This window comes from Conger conger, chromosome 8 (genome assembly GCF_963514075.1).
Source record: "Conger conger chromosome 8, fConCon1.1, whole genome shotgun sequence".
Classification (NCBI taxonomy): domain Eukaryota; kingdom Metazoa; phylum Chordata; class Actinopteri; order Anguilliformes; family Congridae; genus Conger; species Conger conger.
In genome coordinates this window covers 18,814,773-18,841,225 of record NC_083767.1, presented here as the reverse complement: position 1 = coordinate 18,841,225, position 26,453 = coordinate 18,814,773, and the positions used below count along the sequence as shown (strand labels likewise).

The 26,453-nt window shown below is 39.1% G+C and overlaps 1 protein-coding gene across 1 annotated transcript in view; it reads right to left on the bottom strand.

Moving 5' to 3' along the window:
- Positions 1 to 25,746, bottom strand: part of LOC133135011 (neuronal acetylcholine receptor subunit alpha-7-like) — a 44,905-nt gene extending 19,159 nt beyond the window's left edge. Inside the window, exons 1-2 of the mRNA XM_061251738.1 lie at positions 25,628 to 25,746; positions 7,568 to 7,707 (exon numbers count right to left, since the gene is read on the bottom strand). Of these exons, the coding sequence (XP_061107722.1) occupies positions 7,568 to 7,707; positions 25,628 to 25,697 (210 nt within the window). The 5' untranslated portion in view covers positions 25,698 to 25,746. The remainder of the gene's footprint in view (positions 1 to 7,567; positions 7,708 to 25,627) is intronic.
- Between the last annotated feature and the right edge of the window lie 707 nt (positions 25,747 to 26,453).

Below are 26,453 nucleotides of genomic sequence, written 5' to 3'. Positions count from 1 at the left end.
TCTACATAGATTAGTGATGATACATAGATTAATTGATGGATGATCACTTTGGAAGGATTTCTGACAAAAAAAAATTCTGAGAAGGATAGTGGATGTTTTGGTTGGTTGATTTCCCTTGAGAGCTGTTTTGTGCACCTGACATCCTACAGATTACAGCTTGTAATATTTATGCATTTGCCAATTATTGGTGGCCCTCCACACCAATGCTCATAAATGAAGAGCCTTAAAACAACTGCAATACATTCTGTCAGATACAATTCAGTGCTTTTTGGATATTTGGCTTCAAACACTCCTTGAAAATAAGCAATGCTATAGTATTTGTGCTTGGGAGGAATAATGAGAATTCTGTTTACTTAGAAATGCAGGGGTGAGTGTATCATCCATGAAAATAAATAATGCTGATTAACATTTCAAAGGAGCTGCCTGTTGTGCTATGTCAGCCCTTGCTCCTGAATTTGTGAGGTTATTATAAAAAATAATTTTGAGGGTTTTATGAATGTGATTAACAACCTCTGATTTACATCACACAAAGGGACAGAGTTTTTAAAAAAGTACAAGAAGGATATTTTGGAAAGGCTAATAAAATGTAGACAGGACTTTTAATAACCAGGAGCTGGGTTTCTAAAAAGGATTTTATTGCTCTCTCACACCAGCTCACAGCTTTTATGGCTGTTACTAATTGACTTGTCTTAGGCATTTACAGGCTCAACACTGTGTTTCATTACTGAATAAGAATACCATCAGTGACCACTTTATTAGGCATTCATTAGACTTCATCTGCTGTAGCCTATCCACTTCAATGTTTGATACTCTTGATACTCAATGTTTGATGTTTGCATACCACTGTTGTAACATGTGGTTATTTCAGTACTGTCCTGTCTGTTCATTCTCCTCTCATCTATCAGGCAATTGCTGCTCGATGGTTTTATTTTTTTCTTTTGCACCACTGTCTGTAAAATCTAGACACTGTCATGCATGACAATCTCAGGAGATTAGCAGTTTCTGAGGTACTCAAAGCCCGTCTGACACCATCATTCCACAGACAAGTCACTTTTATTGCCCATTCTGATGTTTGGTCTGAACTACAACTGAACCTCTTGAGCATGTCTGCATGCTTTTATGCACTGAGTTGCTGCCTTGCATTAAAGGGCTGGTGCACCGGTCTACCTAATAAAGTGGACACTGAGTGTACAGAGTTCATGAAAACATACATATAAGATTAAATTATCATTTCTATATTTTTAAGAAAGATGTTTATGATGCAATGAAACATAACTGATTTTGATAGGCTCATAATGGCTTACATAACAGCGAAAATAAAGCTGAAATGTAGACCAGTTGGCTTCACACTAACACTTTAACCCCACTAAGGGATTGGCGACAGCTGGACCATTACGCTGTATCCAATGCGTATCCCATGGCCCTGTGATCCCAAAGTGTTGGCTTGCGCTTATTCCCATCAAAAAAAGGCGGAGCATGCGCTGGAGGCAGAGCCAGGCGGTACTAGTTGACCCAGATCTATGGACCTAACCCTGGCCCTCCCGACAAGCCTCGGGCGCTATTTTCCGCAGATGGCGCCTGCACTCACAGGCATGCCAGAGAGGCATACCTCCCCCACCCCCCAACCCCACTGGTAACCTGCATCCTTGTCACTATATCCATGAGCCACCATCTTTCCCTACAGCTGCTTTCAGTATTAATCAAGCTACACTGTCAAGGGCTTTTAGATCATTTCCAGCGGTCTCAGTATATCAGCCTGGAATTAATCCATTTAAGATTATGACAACCAGCTGCCTTGTTGTCAATCTGATCTTTGGAGGTGACAGACCAATGGAGGTTGTGCCAGCATTGAGTGATCCCAACAGTCGCTGGAGAAATCCAGTTGGATAGCAGTCATAAGGCTTGAATGTCCATGAAAGTGTGGTTGACTACTAGTTTCACACATGAAACTTATAGGCCAGCAGAGGATGAGCATGCCCCTATAGCCGGGTTCTCCCAAGGTTTCTTCCCATTGGGGACTTTTCTCGCCACTGTTTTAGGGTTTTTCTCCCCTAAGGGAGTAGTTTACCTCATATGCTATTGGGGGCTTCTTCTGTGTTACTCTGTAAAGCATCTTTGTGACAGTCTCCCGTGAAAAGTAAATTGAATTGAATTGAATTGGTGTGCCCTCAAAAATGCTATCCCAAGCCCCGAACACCTTGTCTTAGCCGCATCATGTTTGTTACATATTTAGTTCTACTCGTCCTCCACTTCCTTTTCAAGCGCGACACCACAGGAGCTGGTTCAGCTGTCCCGGCATATGAACTGATTTGGAGGAAGTGATGTGTTCACTGTTTCCCAGCTGCAGTCTGTGGGCTCTATGCCATCTGGGTCACTAGGACCCTTCCCTTAGCCTGTGAAGGAGAGGGGTCTGTATCCTCTAATGTGAAATTAAATGTGTTTACTCAGATAGAGGACCATAATGTAAGGGCAACAACACAGAAAATGTTTTCATGCTTTATTAAGTATATTTGCAGTGAGCCAAGTAATTATACAAGTTGGATACATAACACTGTCTTTGTGGGAAAGGTCATGCAAATGCACATTTTAACATATAACTTACATAAACATATAATTGCATAAGGCTTTGGGTTAATTTATATATACATAGCCTAACCTGTATGTATTTTGGCTGTTGGAGGAAGCCAGAGTACCCAGAGCAAACCCATGCAAACTCCACACAGAAAGGCCCCGGCCAGGATTCAGCAATGATAGCCTAGTGGATAAGGTGTACAACAGGGACCCAGAAGGTTGGTGGTTCAAACCCCGGTGAAGCCATGATCAAGTCCAAGCAGCTGTTGGGCCCTTGAGCAAGGCCCTTATCCGCACATTGCTTCAGGGAGGACCCTTTGGATAAACACATCAGCTAAATAACTGCTAACTATTGCCTATACCCTCATGATTTTCAGTATTATTCTCACAAGCCATATTTTCCATTGAAAATCCAAGTCTCAAGAGCCAGATGTCCGAAATGGTTTACTGACCTTTGCTTCCATTGCTTTTACACCTGATTTAAACTTAAGGTTTACTTTTGCCTGCCAGTATTTTAGCAAACTGACCACAATAAATCATGGTTTGAAAGCCCAGGTAAATCATCAGGATCTTTCATGTTGATTTATTTTGTTACTGCCCAGCAATTTATTATGGTGTTACATCAGAACTGCAAAAACATAATTTGCATTGAGAAGTAATTTATCAACCCCTGATTCATGCAGGTACACCAGTTTTGTCAAATGTACACCCTTGCGATGAGTGCTGGTACGGCCCTCTTACTTATCACAGATAGATAAGATGGATATCACAGACATGAGCCCCGGATGTCCATCCAATCGTCCATTATCTAATATGAATATATCTTGTCAGGGTCGTAGTGGGTACCCACCCTGGACACCCACACCATTCACTCACACCTATGGGCTCTGCAATTAAGACTCTCCAATTTAGACTCTCCAATGAACCTTTCCTGAATTTGGACTGTGGGAGGAGTACCTGGAGTACCCGGAGGAAACCCACATGCATGCAGAGACATGCAAACTCTGCACATAATGGCCCAGGTTGGGATTCAAACCCAGGGCCTTCTTGCATGTCATAAGTAAAAACAGACATAATTGGTTTTACATTACCAGGTCTGGGTGGCTTTGTCAGGTTACTCTTCCATTAATTCCACCCAAATGATGCTAGCCCATAGGCTGCCAGTTGTGATTGACGGATGCATCACTCCTATCAGCACTAGTTATCTTGTACTCGTGCTGTGTTGCCAGTAGTATGAGGCTCCACACTTCAATAGAATTTTCTGGAAGTGTACTGTAAATTAAATTTAGTCAAATGTTTGTAACCTATATTTTTATGGTTTTATGCTAAAAAGAGCTAGCCTCAGAATGATAAAACTATGAATTATGCACAGTGTAATTTCCCCGCATATTTTTTCCAGTTTTCTCTGACTTCCTGTGCCTTCAGTAGAGAACAAAGGTTTGCCAAACGCTGCAAGTTTTAAGCTGGAATCAGCTTTGAATATGTAGTCATTTCTGCTGAGTCCATTGAGCCAACAAGTCTATAATACATACAAAATTAAACATGGGAAGATAATGGCTATAAAACTAGATCTATTTTAAGAATAACACAACAAAAATTTGTACTGCCTATGCCCAGATGATAAATTCAGTTGCACTAACATATCACACTGATGTGACAGAACATGGCAGAATAGGATCTCCTGCTGTAAAATCCAGCAATGCTAGCTTTACCAGGTTGAAAATTGAACATGGCCAAGCTGGTCATGAAGCTGGTCTAGCTACGTATGAGCTGGTCAACCAGCTACGGTAGTGCAGGTAGCTTGAGCTTGTCTGAACTGGTCAACCGGCTAAACTGTGTTGAGCTGGTCTGAACTGATCAACCAGCTACCTGTGGTTTCAAGGCCTAGCTTGAGCTGTTTTTTTCAGCAGGGTCACTTGTCAAAAAGTAATCTATCACGGACCAAAGGGGAAGAACAACAACAAACAATGAACTGTTAGCTAAATCACAAAGACTGAAGTCCAAACAGATAACTATGAACAGTATCAGTGTTCATAGCACCTTGAAACTTTTTTTTTTACTAATTTGATATTGTGTGGGAACACTGCCATCGATTCCACTGAACACCAAAACCAAGCAAACAAGAAGCTTGTCACTAGCATCCCCTGGTAATCAGTGAATCTTAATTTTCGCAAGATGCCATCATCACCTGTCATTGGCTCAGTCAAGAAAGCTTTCATTTCTCACAGAGGTGAAGGAAAGAACAGACAATCTACCTCCCCTCCCCCCAGGAGCAGCGGTGGCAGACAGTATTAACACACAGTCCCCTGGCCCCGTCTGTTCCGATAATCGGGCAGGGGAAAATAGGGCATTTCTCCCAGGGAAAGCACAAGACAGATCCCAAGTAGGGGTGATGTAAGCTGAGCAGCTCTGTGCTGATGCTGCATGACAGCTGTGTGCCTCTCGATCTCACAGCCCGCAAAGCCTTGCGTTACTGTAAGTTCTGAGATGGATGTGTAAAGTGGCATATGTAGGGTGCTGCACTTCAATTCCATTCAAGTTTATTTGCATACCGCTTTTTACAGAAGATGGTCACAAAGATGCTTTAAGAAGTAACAGAAGCGCAAAAACAAGGCTTGAAGCCACAAAATAGCAAGCACATGTAGGAGAAAAAATCATTAAACAGCAGTGAGAAAAAAACTACCTAGTGGGAGTAAATTTCAGGAGGAACCCAGCTATTGAAGGGGATCCCATCGTCTCCTGGCTGGCAAAGTGGAATGGTAAATGGATATAATGGAAATGTGATAAGAAATCCATAACGATTGAAATGCGATGCACATGTTTCAGTGAGGTAATATACAGGTATTAGTTGGGAAAAGTAGGAAGTAGTAAACCGTTTAGAGAGGTTCAAGTAAGCCATTTTTGATAAGCTTGAATAAGTCACTGTAATATTATGGACAATGCTGGATATGTGCTGTTTATATCCAATGCAAAATAAGAATGAATTATCTGGATTTACGTATACTGCCACCATTGTTTCAGATTGTTTATTGCTCTGAATTTCATAATACAATAGAGTAACTCCTGTAACTTTATTTTATATTGCGCATAGATTTTGTTGCAGGTTCTTGAAGTTATGGTCCATTTTTAGTCCAATATTTAGAAATTGTTCAAGAACTCCCTCACTAGAACAGCCATGTCTTCAGTATATAGAAACAAAATTGCTTTTTATATTTAAACACGTATTATTGAGGACAGTCGGGAAATAATAACAATAACAATAATAATAATAAAGTGGGTTCTGTCTCCTTCAGTGCTCAGACTCCTAAAAAACAATTACAGAGAAAATCATTTCCATACATTGCTCCAGAGGGAGCTGGATACAATACTGTTTATGATTTTGGGTTTTCTTCATTACTACACATAAACATAAACCCCCCACTTTCATTTCCACCAAACACTAGATTTCCATCATTTATATATGGGAGCAAAACATCAATTAGCTGAGTGAAAGTAGTCCGAAAAATGGCTTGGCAATAGCTAATTTACAGAATCACGAGTGGATAATGACTACAACCTTCAGCTTAAGCACCAGAGTCCCCATTTATCAAATTATTCAATTATTACAAAATTACATAATCTTGGTCATTAACAATACTGTGGGACATTATTACATAAAATCATTATCAAAAGTGTAATAATGCAATCAATGCTACCCACTCAACAGTAAACACTAATAGCAAAATCCAATACTTGAAGTAGACAATCAACAGAGTAAAGCATATTAACACAAAAATATAGTCATTTATCGATGTTTTTGCTTCCATGTGGTTCTTAATTGGTCTCTTTGGATTTAACCACGTCTCCCCAAAATCTGCTGTCACAGGCCTAATCTTTGCATATCCCTTTGACTGTCTACTACTTGACTGTGTACCTATAACCTGCCAAACCCACTCTCTTTGCTTTAGATCCTCATTATATTTTATACCAGGCTGGCTCGTGGAGGATCTCTACAGTTGGGTTCCTCCCACAATTTCTTCCCATTGGGGAGTTTTTGCCTCGCTTGCATGAGTTTATTTTCCCCATTGGGGAGATGTTTACCTCTCTCAAACACTCTCTGTGTGTGCTGCATTCAATGGGTCATATAAATAAGAAGCATTGCGTAAGACACAGTTGTGTTAAACGTTGACATAATTTTGGGATTTAGCAGCAGATTTCTAATCTGTGAGTGCAAAATATGCTGTACATGCGGAAATGGTGTTAGAGTTGATTGAACGCTGAGTATTGTTCTGTGTGAAAAGCAGCAAGAATATCAAAAGAAGAGCTTTATCCTTTGGCTTGCATAGCTGTATTTTTCATGAAACTCAATTTCCATTTAATAACCCAATTATGACTGAAGAAGTGTGGTTGTGAAAACCCCTCAGCCGTTCTAAATTTGGTCTTTTACATTTTGCAGCTTTTTACATTTTTGATACTGGTATGAAAGCATTTTGGAACTGAAACTAAGCTGTTGCCTTCCAGAAATGTACTGGGTATTCAATTCTGAGGATTTCCCAAAAGGTACCTCAAGCAGTACTGTGAAAATATCCTGACCATACACTTTTGCAATTCCAGTACTGAAAGTTTCATACTTCATAATAGTTCATATTTCAAAACTGGACCCGCTACTCACAATTCTTGAAATGTTATCTCGACATAATGTAAGACTATTATAATCATTCCATCAATTATTAGATACAATTAATTATAAATGAATTATTTCACAGTTTTCACAACTTCGATACACTCACTGAGCAGTTTATTAAGAATACCCGTACACCTAAGTCTGAAAAATAAGTCTAATAAATACCTAGTAAAGTGCCCACTGTGTGGGCATATTATAGCTTTGGGAAAATGAGTTTCATGAAATATGTAAACCAAGAGAAGATCCAACATCTTCAAGCACCCTACAAAAGGGCCTTTCCAGAAGTAGTGGGAAACCTGCTTTTAAGGGGGACCCCTTTCTGCCTTTACTCACCACGTCAATGATCTGCAGCAGAGCCATGCCCAACTCCACTAAGATGGGTGCGGAGTCATTGGAGACCGGCCTCTCTAGGCGGTTGTAGTTGACCATTAGCTCCTTATACAGTTTCCTCTGGTACTCACCCTGCAACGACCCTGTCATAGAGAGAGAAGCACAATGTTAACATACTGTCAACCTTGTTCAAGAGGCTCTAATGCAACAGAAATAATTCAAACAATGTAATCCAATGATTTATGAAAACCAATGGGTCCAGGGAAATTGTACGGACTGAACCTGCCAAAACATGACTCCTGCAATGGAACAAACACGTCGCAGCAATTCCTTAAAGGCAAATATTACGTTCACTTCAGCTGAGTGTCTGAGCATTCCCTTGTATTCTGCATGACCTTTAGGTGCCAATAGGAACGTTTTGACAAATATGAGCTGGCGTCATTTTGTTTATAGGGAAATTTGATAGGATTCTGGGGAACGCTTAACTTGTACCCCCCGCCATGAGGCTGACATAACACTGTCATACACGACAAAAAAGATGGCGTAACAGATGATGTCAGTTGATGTCAAATTATATAAAACAGTCATACTTTTATCGGTAAATGTTATGACAGATGTTACTCTCATAAAATCTACTGATACAAGTATGACAGTTTTACTGACAAAACCTGACATCATCTGTTATCTGCCATCTTGTTACAGCTATCATGTGATTTGTATGACAGTGTTACGTTATGGCGAGGGGTTCAAGTAAAGTGTAACCGGATTTTGATATTGTACATTCAGAGTACTTTTAGAGTGTCTGTCATTTCGGTCTATGAAGAACTGCCCGGCATTTCAGGTTTTGCTGTGTTAGGGTATGAAAGCTTTGAAGCTCAATATCTCAAAACTAGAACGCAGATGCAACCTTATGCAATAATGTGATGCAGAAACTAAATACAATTCCTTATTAGCAGTGGTTAAATGTTTACTACTGGTACATCCATGTAATGGATTACTATAAATTTCCCACAGGCACAGAAATTCCTAGAGCATGTGTTAACGCTGATTTCCTCATAAAATTCCCAGATTGGACTCTATCTGGCTATCTAATCATCTGCCTGCAGCTGTTTTTACCCATATTGATTTTCTTGGTCATCTATGCCAAAAGGGAATGTAGTTCTCACCTGAACGCCCTGATTAAATAAGCAAACATATTTACACACATGGTCTAACAGCCATGCATGGTCGCACAATTTAGACACAGCCAAACATGAACCGCCTACATTCAGAATTCCGTTTACCTCATTTGAAAATAGAAAAAAACATATTCTTCTGTAGACACACTCACACTCACACTCACACGCACACACCCATACATGCATGCACACACACACACACACACACACACACACACACACACACACACACACACACACAGGAAATGGTCATGCTTTATTACACTGGTAAACAGCAATGGGCTATTTTTAGTTGCAACTCAAACACGCCCAAGTGTGATTCAGACACAATATAATCACAAGGGGCTACATCTAAGAAAGGGGAGATTATCATCATTAGCATGAAATGAGCTTCCCTGTCTGGCCTTATTGTTCCACTGTGGTGAGCGTAAAACCTAATGTGACATGCGGTGGAATATTTACTTGAGTGCATCCATTGGTTATAATTTGCAAATCATAGGCACACTGATTTCTTAATATGTCATTGCAAGACTCGCTGTTACAAAGGACCGCTTGAAGGAGTGAATAAAAAATACTGGCCCTCAGTAATAAAAAAATTAATGTGATTATGTTTCTGAATACACCCTGGCAAATACGTTTTACATTTCATGACATTGCACAAAACATTTTTATGCATTGTACATAAATATTTAGTGTACACAGTATAAAAAATTGTTTCATGAATTCCTCCTCATTGCTTGCAGAGATTTGTGTTTTACTATATTCTTGCATAAGTGATATGTCACCTACACCTAAACAGGTAGTCTGTACCTAAAGCATTTTAGAAGCAGTATGTGTTGGGAAGCACTGCCATGAAAAAGGTCATGCATTTTATCTTATTTTTTTAGGTGTTCCAGCCCTATGATTTAACAGAAGAAATGGTAATCTGTAGTGCACAAGGGATTAAAAACCACTGTGTGTCTCGGTAGGGTCCGGATTTCAATCTTCACACCCACCATAGGTATTTCGTTCAGAGATTCCAGATTCAAATTGTGATATACGGCCGCCTTTGGAGAAAGAAAAAAAGTGGCTGTCGTGGCACTGTGAGATTGAGCCTTCATTCCCCCTGGCCAATTTGCCAAAGTCATAAACAAAGCTTGAATAAGGTAGCAGCTGGCTGCCCCTTTGGAATCTGAAAGAATGAGGATGGATTGGAGTGGCACGCCTGCTACTGACAGCTATCTTGTTTTTTGTGTTTGGAAAGAATACCTTTCCTCTGAACACATGATCTCCAGCACTGCCTCCATCATTTATCATTGCCGGCTGAACAATATTGTGAATTATGTGGATGTACTTTATGTGGACATATGCAGTGGGCTCCACAATTATTGGCACCCTAAATAAATATGCACAAAAAGTGCTATTGACATAAGCTTTATTTTCTAAGATGTGTAGTGTGCTTTATTAATGATTCAATGGAATCAACAAAAGTGTGAAGTATTTCAAAAATAAAAAATGTATTTCCCCAAAAAACATGTTCTACAATTATTGGCACCCCTGGTTTAATACTTTGCGCAATACCTCTGACAACCGTGAGTCCTTTATTAGTTCTATATGTTTGAACATATCATATAGATCATTATGATTTGTGATGAATTTAGAGAACACATATGGATGGATTTCTGACCATTCCTCCATGCAGAACCTTTCAGAATCCGCTTAGGGACTCCCCTCTACAGTTCAGACCACAGGTTTTTGATGGGATAAACCAAAATAAGGAAGTATTGAACAGATAGTCACAATTGCATTGAACAGTATGACTGCAGTGATTAAAAACAGAGCTCTCAGTAATCTGACTGAATGGTCATACACAGAGTTGAACACCCTCTCATTACCAGAAATACAAAAGAAGTCTTAGCGCTCTGCCAGGTCAGATACTTGTTACTTCATAGATGTGCCATTGTCATTTGTTTTGGTTTCAGTCAGTGTAAGGGGCCCTTTCTTTCCGCAAAGCATGGATATCAGATTTCAATCTATAGGCCCAAGTCCAAAACCTACAAAAAGAAAACCCAAAGCAGGATTTAAGTTTGAGTATCAAGACTTTTATCTTTGAATAATTCACAGGCTCACATATCTGTGGAGATGATCTATGAGGGACAATGGTTTAGCTTGGAATCCTTATTTACTTCAAACCTGATTTTATAAGCAATAATATATACCATTCTTAGCACCAATACACTACTGTTCAGCGGAGGAATACATTTACCATAAAATATAGTTCCATTAAAAATACATTCATTTAAAGTTTGTCTTGTCTCTCTTTTTGGAAATTTTGAAAGATAAATGTGGTAACCATTATATGAAAAATCTTTATGGAACTGTTTTATATTGTGGATATTGTCACAGCAAGGTGGTGCAACATCACTCGTGTCATGCCTAACCACCCCGCCAGCTGTGCCAATATCCACGATATACCATGGGTTCCATAACGCTTAGGAATTACCTTGTGAGCATATGCCACTGGGTTGTTTCATGGTCTCACTGTTTGTTGGTCATAGTGTACCAACAAAAGAGCATTCTGTCAGGGCCTTGGCTCCTGATATTGTGCAAAGCTTACTGCGTCAGATAGGATGAGTCATCTTAAATCTGTCAGCACAGATCTCTCACAGATATCTGTCTCGGAGGAAGCTGTCGACCCTCTATGGGATCACCCATCCTCAAATTCCACTGCCACAGCACATGAATTTCAAAAGGGCTATGTTGAAGAAATGGGTCATGGCAGGTGTTACAACCTAGAAAAACCTATGTACCGTAAAAATGTCAAAAGCCTCCGATCTTCAGGGGCCCTTTTTCAGTTCATTTTAAAATGATAACCAGGACACATTAAAGCAAGTAAGACCAAACATTAAGCCAAGTACGATCTGATTTAAGGCAGCTTTTAGCTGTAATCCCCTTTTAATTAAACATGTATGGGGTAAGAGGTATTTCAAATGTTTCTTACTGTGCTGCTGAAGGCAAAACAAGTGCATAAGAGTTTTTTTTGCCTTTCAACACAAAATCCAGCTTGGGGGAAGAAAATGGTGACGACACCATTCAGTCTCACTTATCATAGTGGTGCATATTGGAAGTGCACTAGAATTTGAAGTTATCTCATTAAAGTTGCAATTAGATTTTCATCTCGGCATTGTCTTTCATCTGCTGTATCATTAACGCTTCCTGAAACCAAATCCAAAACGAGATTATTGTTGATGGTAAGCCAGAGCATTTTGTGTCACTGCATTTATTTTTATACTGACTTACATTAATTCTGCTTTAATACAATGTTGTCAAGTTTATGCGTTGTTTTGAAAAATGAATTGTAACATTAAAGAAATCACTCCAATGCCTGCTGTTCACTCAAAATTGAACATTTGCATTTTTATCGAACTAGTATACACCCACACAGATGCAAGATAAATATATTTGAATTAATGAAACAAGACGTCTACAAAAAATAAATAAATTATATATATATATATATATACACAAGCCCTATGAGAATCATTCCTATGCCTGACTGAGATCTGTATTCTTATCTGCTGAGCAGGAAGGGGCACCTATAATAAGCTATAATAAACAATTGCTTCATTAACTGCTATTATTAAACTTACATGTAATCAATTAATTCTACGGGAAATTACAAAGGATGTCTCAAGTCTCCGCATTAACTACAATCAGGTCATTAACACCTTTTCCGATAGAAATAGCCTTAGCGATTTCTGTGAAATATGCGATGCAATTGTAGTCTGAGCATTCACCTTGACCCCAGAATAGTGTTCAATCTCAAGCAGTGTCATACAGTATAGGCTAGAATTTAATAATGGTATCCACAGCTTCTCTTCTTAAATCTCACTATTAATAGAAAAACCTTTGGTGTGTCGACCAGGGTTTGAGGAGAGGAGGAGATTCTTCCCAATTTCAAAGCACAGGCAAACAGACGAGCTCCTACCCACAAGTTATACAGGCAGCACTATTGTGAACTGCAAAGCACATATTTCTTTTGAAATAGAGAATATTTAATATTTATTTGTACAAGTATGCAACTACACAATACAATATAGGCTATAGATGCATAGATAGAGTTTTTTTTTTATCTCGGTGAGCACTTTGTTAGGTATTTATTAGGACTTATTTTTTATACTTATTAAGTCTTCTGCTGTAGCCTACCATGTAGAGGTTTCACACATTGTGTGAGGCTTGTACCAATCAGATATTTGAGGCAAAATAAATTTATGTCAAAGCATATGCATACAGTATACACAAAAGGATCAACACAGAACTACTTTATATTTGTGCACAAACTTGATGTCAATTTTTGGTAATGATATCGACAGGCATTCAAATTCCACACGAGGTTTCCCAAAACTGCACCCAGATGCCCTCAGGTGTCCCCAAATCTCTCCAAATACAAAACAAATCGTTTTGTCTTTGACACATGAATGATTAGAGACGCTTATTTCGCTATTCAAATTGAAAATGTAATACAAAATGTCAACAAAATGTTTCACATACAGTATATGAGAGTATGTTTTCATAAAACATGTCCACAGTGCCCAAAAAGCAAGTCCAATTAGGCACCCTCTTAGCCACTTGTCTGACTGAGAGTTAGCACTGCCAGATATTTTTAAATGAATCCCCCAAAATAGTTGTCAAAATTTTCCACCTTCAACTGACTTTCATTCACATTTTCAAGAACCCCCCTCACCACCAATTCCACCTTGAAAAACCTTCAAACTATCACTGACACTTATGCAATGTTACTTTGAAACCTCCTCCTTTGTTTTATTCAGAATCCCCAACATTTCTGGGGGACCATGCAGTCCTTTCTTCTTATGCACAACAGAGAGCCACAACAGGATGAAGGAGGAGCTCCAATCAAGACTCACACATTCCCACAGAGCAACGGAAGTATGAAAAAGTTATTTGATGTCCTTAACAAAAAAGTAGATGACTCAAAGGCATAGAGAGGGCCCTCAGTGTTTGGCAAGAGCTCCTTGAAAATTAGCACAGTAAAAGGCAAGTGAGGTAAGTGGGAAACACATCCCAATCTTACCCAATAGTAGGTTTCTATGGCGCTTACTGGCCATGAGATTGTCACCATGAAGAATGAACAGAAACACAAACAAACTCTATATAATAGCAGACAAAGACAAATGACAGGTTGTCAATAGCCATTCTGGTGGGCTATTCCACAATGTTATATTTTCCGCAACATTGTTTCTTTTGTAGAAATATTAGATTTATTTTGATGAATATATGTTTGCTTTAAAAGAAAAAAGAAAAGAAAAAATACATCTATTAGTTAACAAAAGATTATAAACAGGTTTTTTTTCATCATTATTGTCAAGTGTTGCTTAGCAACAACACAATAATGAATATACTGTAAAGTCACATTCTGTACAGTGTGTGGGTCATACACTCTTTTATTTCAGTATATGGTGAGAAGTGCACACATTTTGTGGAGTGCAAATGGCTTTGAACAGATTTATTACCCTCAGACACAGGTTATTGGGCAGTGTGTGTGCGTACAGAGAGCTTAAAGGTTTATTTACTTCCATATACTGGTATAGTGGCTCATTTGTTTTCCTAAACTAGATTATGTTACAAGTGATATAATTGTTTCGATAATTCTGACTATATTAACCAAGCCTGTGGCATTTATCTGCTATTTCTTTATTTTTTTAATTGTGTGATCTGTGGGCAGATGCTATAATAATGAAATAATGTAATTATCACCAGTAATCTGGTGAGAACCTATTCACTAACTTAATAATGTTGGCTGTTTAATAGGGAACACATATAAATTCTATATAAACCATATGATGTATGTCCCTGCTGAAAGAAAAGTTCAAGCTAAGGTTTTGAAACCGTTGGTAGCTGGTTGACCAGTTCAGACCAGCTCCCAGCTCGACATGGTTTAGCTGGTTAGCCTGGGCAGCCTGCAGCGTAGTGGTTAAGGTACATGCCCTTGAGCAAGGCCCTTAACCCCACATTGCTCCAAGGGAGATTGTCTCCTGCTTTGTCTGATCAACTGTACGTCGCTTTGGGTAAAAGCGCCAGCAGAACATAATGCAATGGTTGACCAGTTCAGACCAGCTCCCAGCTCAACATGGTTTGACCAGTCCAAGCTATGTTTCACTAGTTACCAGCTCAGACAAGCTACCAGCACTAACACATACCCATACTAACTCATCATGACCAGCTTTGCCATGCTGGTTGACCAGCTCATACCCAGATAGATCAGCTTGACCAGCTCAGTTTTCAAGCTGCCTGCCAGCTGCCTGCCAGCCAAAGTCACTGGCACTGTCCAGATTCAATACCATGGAGATTCACAAAATATCAGATTATATTGTGAATTGGACATTTTATCGAAAAATGTTTTTTTATTAAAAAGAAAAATCACACAGAACACAGAACATTCAAACAGGTTTTTTTTTTTCTCCCCCTTTTTTACCTCAATGCATTTTTTGATTTTTAGATACACATGGTATTGCTCCAAATGGTATCCCAAGGAATTTCATGACTACTATGATTGCAGAAGGTGTTGTATACAAAACTATAATCCTATGAATGAGCTCAGTTCCAAAATGCATGCGTTCCAAAACCTCCCAAAGATACCCCCACTCCAGCCAATCAAAAGCCTTCTCAGGGTCAATTGAAAGCACACATGGGAATATGCGTGCTGAAATATTTTTCACTCATGAGGTTCAATCCTGTAGTCTCTAACATCTGAAAAAGCAGAGCACCAAATCCCAATCTGTCGACCAAAATCATAATGAATGCAAATCCATGCATGAAAATCCGTGTCCTTGCCAATGACCATAATCTTGTCATGTCTCCCAAGCGCATGAAGATGACAAGAAACACTGATGCTGTAATTTAGATAGAAATATCACCCCTATGGAACGGAGCAAAGTGGATGGCTTTTTAGTCATTGCTTCAGATTGTTTCAGTTTGCATCATTCTATATTATCTGAATTTGTTTCCATCTTTGATTAACCCCTGAGAGACATACATACAAGTCTGATGTGAATAGTCAAAAGCACACTAGTATTAAAGTGCCAAACCTTTTTTTTCTCCAGCTCATTGCTTGCTATATTGAATAAATTAATAAATAAATAAAAGAAATAAACAAAAATAAATCACAGAGACGGTGACAGTTCAAGAACAAAAACTACAGAGCAGAACACAGATAGAACAGACAGAACAAAGATAGAGGTCCCTTAAGGGAAACAAAGCCAGCATACATACAAGTCACTTGTATGGCTAACTATGCATTTTGACATTATATTATTATGCAACTTGTTAGTGTGTGTTTTCTCACTCTATAACACAATCCGAGTAACTGATTATGTTTCTAAGATTGATTAAACTGACGTCTGCCCCATTATTACCAAGGCCATGGGCAGAACTGTCTGGCTGCCAATAGCTTGTTATATTCCACCATTATGGTGACAACCATGTAATAGCTTAGCTGGGCATGAATAGAAGAGACATGCTGCATTTACAGTTTGTATCGTATTGGCCACAGCATGCCATGGCTGCTGTCTGGTTGTCATATGCTGGGTTTCCAAATCAGGGATGTTAAAGCGTGCGAGATTCGAGATGGAATATATTCAAATATTAGTTTTAATGCTTGTATCATAATTCTTTAGTGACATTGACAAGTACATACTATTTTCTTCTTCATCATTTATTTATTTATTTATTTATTTTACAAATAACTATTGAAGATATACTTTTACTATTAAAGATGTAGATATACTTTATTAAACCTTGTGGGGTAATTTGTCCTCTAGTTACTTAGGAGCAGTGGGCAGAAACTGTATTAAGGGCCTTGCTCATCTTATCGTAGCCACACTGGGGCTTGAGCCAGCAACCTTCCGGGTCCCAGTCATGTACCTTAAGCTGGGTATACACTGCGCGATTCAGACATATTTTTCAAATCGTAGAGTCTTTTGTTGTGAGCCAAAATCATCTTTCTTGGATCTCAAAAAGTAAAATTTTGGTTTCGTCACATTGTTCCAAAAGGCTTCAGGCTGCTCAATGTTTTCGTTTACATACTTAAGACCCTTAATATTGTGTTCAGGTTGCTGGACCTGTGTTTGAAACTCTTTTTTGCAGCTCTTTTGCAGTGATGTGTGGCTTCTGAGCATTTCTCACCAGGTCTCGGGCCATTCTATCTGAAATCTTTCTTGGTCTTCCGGACCTTGCCTTGACTTCAACTGTTCCATGTATCTTTTATTTTCTAATAATGGGCCTTTTTTATAATTTATTAAAAGTAAAAAAATGTACTAAAAGACAGGTCTCATGTTTAACTCCACCATTTACAGTTCAGGTTTGCTTTCGATCACATACAGATTCATTGTAACAGACATTTAAAATTTTTGCACCCCACCCCACCTCAGGGAAATAAAAGCAATAGTTAGAAATCTATACCGATTTTTCAATCAAAGCATTACATTACATTACATTACGTGGCATTTAGCAGACGCTCTTATCCAGAGCGACGTACAACAAAGTGCATAAATGTACACTATGCCAGTTGCTGAGAGAGTGGCAGGGGTGGGGGTTGACAGGGAAAGTGAGAGCCAGATGAGGAGAGAAACTCTTTTTAAGGTGTCAGAAATGATGACAGAAAATGCCTTGCCGCATTTAAAGTCCAGCTATTTAGAAATGCCTTGGGGTGATTTTCTCACATGGTTGAATCACAGGAGAAGCAGCAGGAGGATCAATTTGCTCCGCTTCGCTCTTGGCACCAAGCAGCTTTTGCTGTGTTTCAATGTGAAACGGGAAGCAAAAATCAGTTTTAAACAAAATAAATCACTTGTCCTTAAAAAGCCGACACACAGAAAGAGATAATCCCTCATCCAAAATGAAGAGCATGGGAGAGGGGTGGGCAAATATGTGGAAACAGGAACCTGTATCAATATCAGAAAAAAAAGGATGTTGGCTCTAGCCCACATCTGAAACAAGTCTCTTTCCCTGACTCTCACTGATTATAGATGGCTTTGTTCCTCTATTCTGCTTTGTTTTCTCTTGTCAGATACTACTGCTCCATTGCCAAACTGTTAAGCTGTATTCTGTCCCAAACGTGCAGTATGTACACTCACCACTTAATAGGTTTACCTGTACTGTTATTGCAAATATTTAATCAGCGTGAATGTGTGAATGATTGTTCGTGCCAGATAGGTTGGTTTGAGTATCTCAGTTTGAGTAACTGCTGATCTCCTGGGACTTTCACACAGAGAATGGTGCGAAAAACAATAAAACATCCAGTGAGCAGCAGTTGTGCGGGCAGAAATGGGTTGTTAATGAGAAAGGACAGAGGAGAAGGGCCAAACAGGTCAAAGGTGACAAGGTAACGCAAATAACCACACATTACAACAGTGGTATGCAGGCAAGAATCTCTGAACACACAATGCGTCAAACCTATAAGTGCATAGGCTACAGCAGCAGAAACCTGAAGTCTAATAACTACCTAATAAACTGCTCAATGAGTGTATGTCTCGTCATTGTGATTCCATTTCGAGCACTGTTTGTTGATGCCAGCCCCCTCATGGAAGAAATCAACCTCAGTGGAGTTTTTCTGGTAAACTACAAAAATTAATAAATTAAAATAGAAAAATGCAGAGCTGTAGACGAATTAACATTTTCACCACATTATCTCTTTTTGGTGATACTTTCCAACAGATCAGACAATTTTTTACAGTTGACAACTTTTATGAGCCTTAACTTTGTTGCCATCTGTTAAGAATATGCTTTGCGCACACTCTCTCTCTCTCTCTCTCTCTCTCTCTCTCTCTCTCTCTCTCTCTCTCTCTCTCTCTCTCTCTCTCTCTCTCTCTCTCTCTCTCTCTCTCTCTCTCTCTCTCTCTCTCTCTCTCTCTCTCTCTCTCTCTCTCCCCACACACATTAATGTCTGAAGTACTGGCTGATGGCCTTAACAGCCATCTGAGGGGGGAAAGAAGCTTGGGAAAGTGTTCTGCTCGATGTGCTGCCAAGCACAATACATCGCATTAAATGTCTGAATGATAAACACCTGCCAATTGCTGTTTCAGAATCAGTCCTATATCAATCGTTGGCACTTTTTAGACAATAGCAAGTACCTTATAGATATCTCTGCATGAGCTATTTTCAGCCATTGGACAGCTGCTATCAGGGACCAACATTTTTGCGGCGCACAGGAAGTGATGCGATTTACATATTCAGTGCAGCACTAACAAAGTGTTTAGAAAGGGCTGCTGCATAGTCTCTGTCACTAATATGGAGGAAGGCAGATTGTAGGCCTCTAAGCGGATAGGCTACAGGAGCAGAAGTAAAACAATAACTCTAATAAATACCTAAAAAAGTGCTCACTGAGTGTATGTACATATTAATGCTCTGGGCTTTTTTTAATGTTGTTTGCTGGTCGCACAATTGTGTTGCAATGAGCTTTGCTTGCATACGTGGGAACTTTTTTACTTTCGGGAGCCTTGCAATGCCTGTTGTCCTGAAAAAAGGGTCACAACATTATTATTCATGAGCCTTCTTCCAGCAGCACTCTCCAAGGCTACTGAATATCTTGGTACGATTGATGATTTATTAAATCAAATTAACCAAGACAGATGCTCAGAAGGCAATGGGCCACCTCTGTAACACAATACTGCCATTATCTGTACCATCGACTTCCCAACAAGTGCCTATCAGATCGACTCCTTCTGCATTGCAATGCACGCAATTCACAATCTCTCATAGGACACCCCAGAGCCTTTCAAAGACTGTTCTTTTGGGGTATCTCATTTTTATAAAGGTCTTTTATAACATTTCCAGAAACATAACACAGTTGAAGTAAAACATATTTCGAAAATAGGTTCTAAGCTAACATGAGGCCCTTTCATGGGTAGCGGGAGCTACGCGCAGTGCATATCTTACATATTGGACAGGACGGCACTGGATCAAGGTCATTCATGCTCATTCATCTCAAACCAGTGGTACACTAAGCAGAAAATGTCCAGGAAATATAATGTAAAAGTCCAATGGTTCATTTCAAGCAGAAACGGCAGTCATTCATCACAGGTGTTTCCATAAGAAACGTATTACTGCACAGTCTGTTCGATAGCGCCTCCTTACAGTACTTTAAACTCAATTCTTTCTTGATGACATCATGTCCCTTCATGAAGTAGACACCCTGCCGTAAACACTCACACTATTAAGTCATAGACTGATTCTCAGTGGAGCAGTCTTCTTCCCCACAGTTAGCAATATAATGTGTTGTCTATAAAATTTGTGTCATTTATGAACAATAATTCAAAAATGTTTCCTTAAGCCAAAGTCTCTGACTGTTTTTTTCTTATTTTTCTGCCTCAATTTTTCTTCTTTGACTTTCATGGGCACAACTCTGGTCCTCGTGTTTACAAATGCAAATAACAGACTACAAAGGCATGAAATCAAGACCAGATACTTGAAAGCTTCCTTATCCCTGCACCGAGGAAATGACTGAATACACCTGACTAATCACAAACTGCTGAGAAGCCAACTGTCAAATGAGTTTTGGTCCCCTAAAAGGGGTTGACTATGTTTAAAAAAGGATGCAATTCCTACAGGAATTGGTGTATGGATGTTTATCAAATTAAAGGTGACAATCTCCACTTTAACCTCATATTTATTGTTTCACTTCTAATCCGTGGGTGAAAAACTGCAGGACTAAGGACATACTTTAAACTGATATAGCATGAACGATATGAAATGATATGATATGAAATGATAATGACACTATGTTTTGGGAGCATTATGATTTTGAAATTAAAATTTAGTGTAGTAGTCTGACTGGTGGTTAGGGCTACACTTGAAAGCTGTCACCCTTGAGCAAGCCTCTTGAATTAGTTCACTACAAATTTAACTTTATATATTCGTGCTATAAAAATGAAAATGTTGTCTCTGTTAATTAGGTGGGCAAACAATAGACAGCCATATGTAAATTTGGGCACCCTTGGTCAAAAATCCATTTACAATGCATATCTTGGTGAACAGAAGTGAACCTGACGTCTAAATGGAACGTCTAAAAGTTAAATATGACACATTTCTTCAAATTTTAAAGCAAGATTACTTTTTATTTTAATTTTCAAATCAACTTTTTAATAATAAAAAAAGGGAAAAGGCCATGTGCAAAAGTTTTAGTACTTTGTAACTCGGGCAACTATAACAGCTTGCAAACGCTTCCTGTAGTCAGCTAAGAGTCTTTCAATTCTCGCTTTTGGATTTTCCCCCATTCTTTCCGGCAGAACACCTCTAGCACAGAAATGTTCTTCAGCCTCCTTGCATGTACAGCATGTTTGAGATCTCTCCACAGATTTTCAATAATATTGAAGTCTGGGGACTGTGGTGGTTCATCTGTCTTTCCTGGAGGTACTTCATGGTTGATTTTGATGTATGCTTTGGATCATTGTCTTGCTGGAATAACCAACCTCTCTTCAACTTCAATGTCTGGACTGACCTTTGAACATTAGCCTCTAGAATTTTCGACAGTTAAGTTTGCGTTGAGGTCATAGGAAAGCCTTCTTTCTGGCAACTCTGCCATGTAGGCCTTTGTTTAAACTATGTTATATTGTTGAACAGCTAGTCCTGTGCCTGCTACTCTTTTTTGTAGCTCTGTGATGTGTGGGTTCTTCTGAGCATCTCTCACCAGGTCTCTGACCATTCTATCTGTTTACCTGGTTTTCCAAACCTCGGCTTGACTTCAACTGTTCCATTTGACTTCCATTTTGTAATAATGTTTCTGACAGTGGAAATAAAGTTGAGTTTTTGTAGCCTTCTCCTTCTTGGTGGAAATGAACCATCTTCATTCTGATATCCTTGGACAACTATTTAGAGGAACACGTGGTTGGTAACACCAGATAGAACAGCCACTGCAGTAGGATACTTTAGAAGTCATTGAGTTTGAAAAAAGTTCAGTCTTGGAATTACATTCACCTAACTCAATGAAGCCCTCACGAGTAAATCACCTGGATCTGGGCCTTAGTAATAATCTTGCAGAAAGGTTTTATGATTAACTCATGTTAAACAGTTCAGGTTTGCTTCTGTTCACTACGATATTAATTGTAAAATGCTTTTTGACCAGGGGTGCCCACATTTTTGCATACAACTGAATTTTTTATTTTTCCTCTATTCAGCATTATTGTTGTCCACACATCAAGCTTATTTTTTTCATTTATGATTCAAAATCACCAGGCTGATACTGACGTAAGGTGATGCCATACCCAGAATGGACAAGATTGATTAGTTTCTCAAATTGGAAACCTTAGTCTTTTGCTTTGTTAAATCATGTGTACTGCCTTTTAGTTGTGACAGCATGGGTTGAACCCCTCTTAGACCACATATCACATAATCAATAGAGATCTAGTGGGCTGTGTCCCCAGGTATTAGAGCTGTCACCAGAAAGATGTGTGCCGTACACTAGTTGAGGTTTCGCATTTATAATGATACTGTTAAAGGGACAATAGATAAGATATTTGTGTTAAAACATTATTACATCATTACAAGACCATTGAAATCCCTTCCTATCATTGAAAAAGGCTCACTGACATGTTGAATCTGCCTGTGTTTATAGTCCTTCAATTTGGGTTTCAAAATGAACTCTTAATATAATATGAAGCCCTTAATATTTGCATTCACCAAATTAATACAAGCAATAGTACCAGACCTGGCCAACGCCATTTCAAAACCAGCAAGTAATGTAACATCACTAAAACACAAGTGCAAGTTAACCATGTTAACCATGAACCAACATACATACATGCAGCCTACATCCATAAGAGCAAGTGCTATGGGGTGGGAAACACCTTGATGAAGGTGGGACACCTGTATGGAGGTCCTGGTTCTGACTCAAGCCAGCATCCCAGGAAACAATTGCTTTTTGCAGGCTTATGTTCATAAATATTTGCCCCCTGGGTACCCAAACATAGACACTAACTTAGTAGGCTTTCTCATCATGCCTCACACCTATATGCATGACAGGCTCGCTCTGCCCCTGACTATAGACCTCCAACCGTTTGTCACCTGCACAAGCAGATAATGTTAAAACATTAGTGTTTATTATACTTTTCAATAGCATCCCAGTCTCACTGAGAACTTTATTAGGAACACTATACTAATACTGGGTAGGGTCTCTCTTTGCTCTCAAAACAGCCTCAATCTTTGTGGCATGGATTCCACCTTTGAGATTCTCTGCCAAGAAAATATTCTCAACATCATTACGTCACAACCACGAGCCTGGACTGTTAACCAGGTTGGGTCCATGGATTCATGCCTACCATCTGTATGCCTCAGCAGAAATCAAGATTCATTTAGACTACCTTTTTCCAGTCTTAAACTGTCCAATTTTGGTGAGCCTGTGCCCACTCCAGTCTCAGATTTCTGTTCAGAGCTGATAGAAGTGGAACCCAATGTGGTCTTCTGCTGTTGTAGCCCATCTGCCTCAAGGTTCAACATGTTTGATGCTTTTCTGCTCACCACAATTGTGGAGTAGTTATCTGAGTTACCGTAGCTTTTCTGTCAGCTCAAACCAGTCTGGCCATTCTCTGCTGACCTCAACTGCTGATCTTCAACAAGGCTTTTCTGTCCGCAGAACTGCCGCTCACTGGATGTTTTTAGTTTATAGCACCATCTTGAGTATACTCTAGAGACACGTGAAACACACAACAGTCGAAATCACTGACATTCTGCTGGTTGATTAACTGACATCGACATGATTTCAAGCATTGCCCTACTGTCACACGATTGGCTGATAAGATAATCGCATTAATAAGTAGGTTCACAGGTGTTCCTAATAAAGTGCAAGGTGAGTGTATGTGCAAAGATCACTTTTCAGTAAAAAGCTGATTGAGTGTCTGACCCTGCTGGTGTCTGTTTAATAACCGAACAATGCCAAATTATCGGCAATATTTTAATTAGAGAGTTCACTATTGACTGTAGCATGTCACCCTTGCGTCATGATAGGGAGCTTAATTATCTTTATGAGCAAGATTGGATCTTTCTGCAGCTGTCTTGTTAGGAGTGGTCCAGTGAAGTTCTATCCTCATTCTTTGCTTTGATGACAGTGACGGCCATATTGGTGCCAGAACTCAGACACTTGAGACAGATGACTGACTCTGACTACTCCAAGAGTTCACAGTATGTGCCTCTGCTACTGACAATAATGTCAGCCTCTGCAGAAATGATATTGTCCTAATAGTCCTGCCCTTGGGATGCCCATGAGCATTTTGCACACAAGGCCAACATTTTGCTACTTTTGGCATGTAATGTAGACAATACTTTTTTTTCTTCCTAACTGATGTTTGCCTCATTCCCATCCCATTGTAATTGAATCTCAGGGAAACCTGAACATAGTCCTGTCTCAGGATCAACATGGTAAAAAAAGGGGTCTTAGGCTAAAGCATTCAGTGATACAACCAAAACCAACCAAAATGGTTTCACACCACACATAGTCATTGTAAAATTCATCAATCTGTTGACCAGTTTTGTCCAGGAGGACGTTTTAACTAGCAGTTTTCGTAACAGACTAGACAAAAAAATATGTTTTGGCAGGTTCCTGAATGTACTCTGAATGAGCTATATTAGTAAAATATGAATTAGTAACTGATTTTATTAAGTAGCGAGCTACATTGAGCTGTTTGTAACACAGCCCCAATACTAATGTATGGATGGTAAAGAAGTTAGAGTTAAATCATGAAGAGAGCTAGAATAAACTTTCTGTATTCCATATGAAGTAGGCCTATTATCTTCAAATTGGGATTAGTCTGTCAGCAAAAAAGCAATGTGGCCCCAACAGTGAACATGCAAATGAAAACTTCATGCAAACATGATAACTTCAATAGGATTCCCTGTCCTTTGATGTTTTCCAGGGAAAATACATAATCACAGCCTTAGACAAAGCATAATAAAGAGTTAGAGAAATGACGGCCTTATCGCCTACTGCCCCCTTGTGTAACACTCGGTACTACCTTGGTCACGTAAATCCACATACAGTAAGATGCGCATTCTTCCCATAGGGGCCTACTGCGGTCTGCTACCTGTGGCCCTGCAGGGTGACCTCCAGAATTAACTTTGCATGCAAAAATATTTGGGAGGGTGTATATACAGGTATAGAACTATACACATATTCAATATAAATACTGCCAAATTAGTTTTAACTCTCCCAATTAAGTTGTAACTGGAGAAACATGGCAGTTTATGTGCTCTAAAACTAGTCTACTGGACGTTCACATATCACACTCAGTGATCACTTTATTAGGTATTTATTTGACTTATTTGACTTATTAGACTTACTAACCTATCCACTTAGAGGTTTGACAGGGTGTACAGGTCAGCCTAATAAAGTGGTCACTGAGTGAATATGAATGGACAAATGTGTAAATGTGTCTTAGTCTACTCCAAAGCCAAATTCCACTTCATTTGGAAAGGTTGATCTGTTTCTGAAATGTCTAGTTGGAGTATCTTTTTTTGTTGCATTTATTTATAGTTTCGGTATATCGTTCGGTTACAATGAACAATTTAAAGAGACGTTTGTCCTGTAATAGCATTTAAAAATAAAATAGTTATTGTCGTGAATATAGGCTGTACCTTATTACAATTAGTCTATCATGTTTATTTTCAATAAAGATAAATAACAATATACTGTTATTGTACTCCTTACGACCGATGAATGAATATAGGTTGTTCTCATACTGGGATGAAAACTTTTCGTTCACATTATTTGATAAACAAAATTAGCCAAACCTACGGAGATAAATAGTTATCCATGCATTTTTTCCGGATTATACAATTTGCTACCGACACAGGCAGGTACGCTATCCCTCAGCAGAAAGTGAACTCGTACCAAGAACCTCACCTTTGAAAAGGAACGACGTCCATAAATACATCCCAATGTAAAGACATATTACAAACTTCCGACCCTGCATTTTCCAAAGAAGAATCCGTCCGTTCCCGCTGTGAGCTTGCTAACTCAACGTCTGAAGAGAAAGCAAACGATGGCTGAGAGAGAGAGAGAGAGAGAGAGAGAGAGAGAGAGAGAGAGAGAGAGAGAGAGAGAGAGAGAGAGAGAGAGAGAGAGAGAGAGAGAGACTGGCTCTCCTAGCCTATTAGACTGTGCTCGTGCAAACACAATTATGAATGAATTACAATCTATCATAACATTTCAATCACAGTTCTTCATTCTTATTTCTTCTTTTTTTATATATATAATTTCATTTCTTAAAGTAGGCGTGCTGTCGATTAAACTCATTACCTGTCATCCTCTTCGAACTCGTTCCTTTGGATGAGCATACTGTTACAGGTGGATGAAAATAAACATGTATAGCAAGAAAATACCGCAACATCGAACCTATTGCAAGGTCAAGCAGCCCCATGTTCTTTAATATCCTTTCAATGCATTCCCGAGTTAATATTTTCCCAAAAAAATTGTTTGCACACGCACATGCACACACAGTGAGCTCCATAATGTTTGGGACAAATCTTACAAATTCACATGTGGTTAAAGTGCATATAAAAAACTTTTTATTCAAAGGGTATTTTATACACTTTGGTTTACCATTTAGGCATTACACCAATTTTTTATTCATACAGTAGCACCCTAATGTCTGGACTTACTAATGTTCTGTTTTCTGAGGTAATCTCTTTACTATATGGTATAACTTCAATTGGATTCAGATCGGGTG